Raw genomic sequence first — 5,255 nt, forward strand, 5'->3', positions numbered from 1 at the left:
AATTTTCAAGAAATTTGGGTGAATAGATCCCGCGAAATCAGTACCCAGAACTACCACCTCTGGCAGCAATAACAGCGCTTATACGCCTGGGCATTGAGTCATACAGAGATTGGATGGCATGTACAGGTACAGACACCCATGCAGCTTCAAAACGATGCCACAGTTCATCGACCGTAGTGGCTGGCGTTAGCTGACGAGCCAGTTTTTCAGCGACCATTGACCAGACGTTTTCCATTGGTGAGAGATCTGGAGAACGTGCTGGCCAGGGTATCAGTCGAACATTTTCCGTACCAAGGAAAGTCTGCACATTCCCGGCCAGATGCGGTCGTGCATTATCCTGCTGAAACAAAGTTTCGCAGGGCTCGAATAAAGGGTAGTGCCACGGGTCGTTACACATCAGAAATGTAACGCCGACTGTTCATAGTGCCGTCAATGCGAACACAGGGTGACGGAGATGTGTATCCAATGGCACCCCATACCATCACGCCAGGGGATGGGCCAGTATGACGATGGCGAAAGCACGCTGTCAGTGTGCGTTCACCACGATGTCGCCTAACACGAATGCGACCAGCATGATATTGTAAACATAACCTAGATTCATCAAAAAAATGACGTCTCGCCATTGGTACACCAAGGTTCGTCGCTGATCACACCATCGAAGGCGTTCCTGTCTGTGATGCAGCGTCAATGGTAGCAGCAGCCATGGTCTCCGAGGTGACAGTCCATGCTGCTGTAAACGTCGCCGAACTGTTCGTGCAGACACTTGTGGTCTCGCAAATGATCCCATTTCTTGACTCAAAGCTCGTGACGTGGCTGTACGATCCATGAAGGGCATGCGGATAACATGCCTGTCCTCTCGGCTGCTAGTGATTACTGGCCGTTGAGAACCAGCACGATGATCTGTATTACCATCCTGAACCCATCGATTCCATATTTTGCTAACTATCATCGAATCTCGACCGACGGCGAGCAGCAGTACTGCGATAGGAAAAACCGCAAACCCGGTAGGCTACAATTCGACCTCTATCAAAGGCAGAAACGTGCTGGTACGCATTTTTCCTTCTTACACGAGGCATCACAACAATTTTCCAACACGCTGCAACGTTCAAACTGAATTAGCACCGTGGGAAAATGTCTGTACAATTTCCTTATTTAAACACATTGTAGGTGTCGCTGCGGGCGCGTGCGCTGTCTAAATGCGCTGAAAAGCTAATCATTTGCATATCACATCATCTTCTTCCTGTCGTTTAAATTTCATGTCTGTACTATGTCGCCTTCTTGGTGTAGCAATTTTAATGGCCAGTAGTGTATTTTTCAAAAAAAAAAAAAAAAAATCCATTGGGAGGAATCAGAGATTTCCATCCCTTGTTCTAACGTCAAGAAATCTGGCCTATAATCACGTTTTAAGGCTTCAACTTCTACAAATTTCCACGGAGCCCCTTGTAAATTTTCCCCTTATAACACCACCAAAGGCCGTCTAAAATTGAGTTTTTAAAATTACAAGTTTCAAATTTTTTTCCGGCAGAATCCATGAAACCCTCTTTTTAAGAGATTTTTCTTTCAATGTAACCCCCTAAAACTATTTTCTAGTTGCGCCATTGCTCCTGTTGTCATGTTTTGACAGGTATCAAAGTTTTATTAATTATGTAACACTTGGAGATTAGATAAATATTCAAAGTGGCGTAACTTCGAAGTTTAAAATATTTTTCTTTTCGAAAACGCATTATTAGCATACAAAGGAGCTGCTGAACTCGAAATAATTTCGGCATATGAAGTAAAAATGTACACCGTATTCCAAAATTAATATTCACACATTTTTTTATAAATTAAATTTCAAACGTATTTTTCTTCCATTTTGTATTTGTCTACAAAACCTCCCTCCAGGTGTTAACTATATTTTCTCTGAACGCCAGAGCATAGAGGCGCTCACAAGACATACGCACGACGGCGCCAATCAGGCTTGGCGCGGCCCTGCCTCTATAGTAGAAAAAAAAATCCATGAATTTCCTCTGCCATCCCCTGACAGAAAAACAAGGAATTGTACTGATATGCTATCAAGAAAAACTCTCTTGTTTGGTATCTAAGTAATTTCATTCTGGTAGTGATACGAAAGACTTACATTTCTAAGAGATTTTCTTTTTGTCTGCAAACATATATTAAAAATATACTATCCTTTTTGGGAAAATACGCTTGTTTTTCCAAAATATTGAGGGTAAATTTGACGCCACTAAAAAAAGTGCCGCCCGGAGCGAACCACCCCCCTCCGCCCCACCCTAGCTACGCCACGGGTCTCACGCAGGGTTCGCACGCTCCTTCAAAACTCCTCCAATACTCCTTCATTTAAGACAATTTTTTTGTAGGGCCCTTCAAACTCCTTCATTTTGGTTTCAACTCCTTCAAAATTCCTTCTTTTTTAGTTCAAGACTACTTAATCTTCCTCTATGACAGTAACTTATAATATTTTGATCGACAACTAACTTTGTCACAAGGGTGATTTTAATGTAGTAATTTCGTGCATTTATTTTTTTTCATAAAGATGTGATTTACAAATTGATCGTTGTTAAGTCGTAAAAGTTGAAGGTGAAAATTTTATTAGAAGACTAAAACATTTGATAAGTGATGTAAAACATGCTTAAATGGTGCTTGGCTATTTTTTCAAGTTTTATGATTATTGTTTTTTCCTCTACCACACTCTCAGCAGCAAAAGGCAGGTTTTCTAATTATTATTTAAATATCTAAAACTACATAAGGAAATGTACTACATTAAGTGATTGTGCTGAAAAAACACTTGTTTAGTAAATCGCAGTTATGATATAATAAAAAGGGTCATCCACAAGTGATGCCATGCCTTGAGGAGGAGACGGGTTCATGAAAGTGTGACAAGGGGAAGAGAGAGAGTGGCAAAAAATGACATCACACAGTTATTGTAACAATATGTTTATAAAAAATTTGACATGTGACAAGAGGAGGAGTTACGTAAATTGTGACACTTTGCAATAAAGGGGGAAGGGGTCAAATATGTTGAAAAAAAGGGCGACATCATTTAATGGCAGCCCATTAGTGCCCCTTCAAAATTTCATTTTACTCCTTCAAAACTCTTCCAAAACTCCTTCATTTTATTTCTGAAATTGACTCAAGTATCCCCCCCCCCCCTATTACCTCAAATGCAATGTATGTATGTATGTCCGGGGTAATCTGCAAAACTACTGGACCGATTTTAACCATTTTTTCACCGTAGATAGCTACATTACCAGGGAGCAACATAGGCTGTAATTTGTTTCTAAAAAGCTTAGTTTAAAAAGGTTATGATGAAAAACAGTAAATTTCATGTAATTTCTCCATTAAATTATTAAATATAAAACCCATTGTTACAAAAATTCGTTGCCTTACAACAGCAATATTAATAGTAATCATAATGAAAGTTTTGAATCAAGGCTTCTCAGGAGCAAACATGTATTTAAAGTCATTTAAATGTTCGGAAACTCTACTTTTTCAACACTTAGGGAAACATAGTAGAGAGTTGTTTCTTCTTTTTTTTTTTTGTGTGTGTGTTTGTGTGTACTATTTTTTTTAATAAATAAAGCGAACGGTTTTTTAGTGATCTTTGTTTTTGTTAGTTCATATTTTGGAAATTCTTCAAATTTTTATATGCTTAAATGTCGTGCTTTCGTTTCTGAGTACTATTTCGTTCTTTATACTTATTGCTATTTTACTTTTATGGGTAAGGAAGGAGCTCAATTTTTAATCACGTCAAAGCGGTGTGTTTTGAGTTCTTTCAGTTAAAACCGAACCGGGGAGAAAGTAGCGATTGTTTCTCACAATTATTACTGACCCAGGCAACGCCGGGTATTTCGCTAGTAACTTCATATTTGATTGGCAAATGTGCCAAACCACAATTAGTTAAGCTTACCCGCCTTTGAGCTCCCTGGTAGGGCAAAGCGGGTTTTTCCAATGTTTGGAAAAATTGATAATAAATAAAATATTGGGTTTGAAATAATACAAAAATCACCTTTTTTTTGAAGTTCAAGAGCCCTGCTAGGAAATAAAACCGAAATTGTTGCAATAAAAATCCAAAAACTACAACTTTCGAGCGTTCTTCGAAAACTACCCGCTTTGGACCACCCTCTCTTGTTTGTTTCCTAGTTGGTCTTCAATTCGGCAATATATCACCAAATGATCAGTCTAAGACGCTATATTAGTTTTGCATTGAAATAAGTAATTGATAGGCACAAAAAATGAGTAAATAGGCCTTTTAGAACACCCGATTGAAAACAAAAAGGGAAGTGCACAACTGGAACGTACTCAGACCCCACATACGAAATTTTAACCTTCTACAGCTTACTATATTTGAGTTATGACTTATGAGAGATACATACGTGCATCCAGCTGCAAAAAACAACGCAATAATTAACTTGTTTGTACCTGAATGCAGTATTAAAAATTCTTTCAGAGGTGACTAAAATAGAAATTCATAATGAAATTCAAGTAAAAAAATTTGTATGAAAACAATAATTCCCTTTACTTTGTATTAAAAAGTAAAACAGCAAAGGTCATTTTTTTTCGAAAACATCGGCCAATTCCATCGGCTTTTCGATGTTTTTTAAGGCCGATGGGCCGATGTTTAATCCAAGTTAGCATCGGCCGCCGATGCCGATGCCGATGGCTAAATTGTTGAACCATCGGCGCCGATGCATCGGCCAGGCCGATGCATCGGTCGAGTCCTAATTTTTAATGCAATCAACACAAAAGGTATACTTAACAGTGGCTATAAAGTCGATCAGCGACAAGCGCAAAGCATGTTTGGCAAGAAAGCCGAGCGGAAAAGAAATGCTGCTGTTAATTGTTTTTTTAATAGCATCCTGCAAAGCAGGAATGCATTGCGGTCTCCGACGGTTCTACTTGCTTTGGTATTTCCATAGCAGTAATGGTAGAGCGAAATTATGGATCAGTATTTTCCACATGAACAGCCCAGAAAATACCAAAATTAGTTTGGTATCAATAATTCATTCATTATCTATGTACAAGCTTCAACAATTGAATGTTGGATGATCCTTAAAATCAATATGCATATGTTCTTTATACTATTAAATGATTTACGTCGGATCTTTACATAATTCGGTTCAACTAAGTTTAATCGCTGCAGGCTAACAAAGAACAGGGGTAAAAAATACTAATCTCTCAAATAAATTGCAAAATAATCATATTTGTGCGTAGTAGCGTATCAGGAATTTGGTTTTCAAAGGGGAGGGGGGATG

At 38.6% G+C, this 5,255-nt stretch overlaps 1 protein-coding gene across 1 annotated transcript in view; it reads left to right on the top strand.

The window, feature by feature from the left end:
* The first annotated feature begins 687 nt into the window (after window positions 1-687).
* The window catches only part of LOC129219061 (kinesin-like protein KIF3B), a 29,227-nt gene continuing 24,659 nt past the window's right edge, over window positions 688-5,255 (top strand). Inside the window, exon 1 of the mRNA XM_054853381.1 lies at window positions 688-753. Coding sequence (XP_054709356.1) covers window positions 688-753 — 66 coding nt within the window. The remainder of the gene's footprint in view (window positions 754-5,255) is intronic.

The sequence above is a fragment of the Uloborus diversus genome, chromosome 3, assembly GCF_026930045.1.
Source record: "Uloborus diversus isolate 005 chromosome 3, Udiv.v.3.1, whole genome shotgun sequence".
Lineage (NCBI taxonomy): Eukaryota > Metazoa > Arthropoda > Arachnida > Araneae > Uloboridae > Uloborus > Uloborus diversus.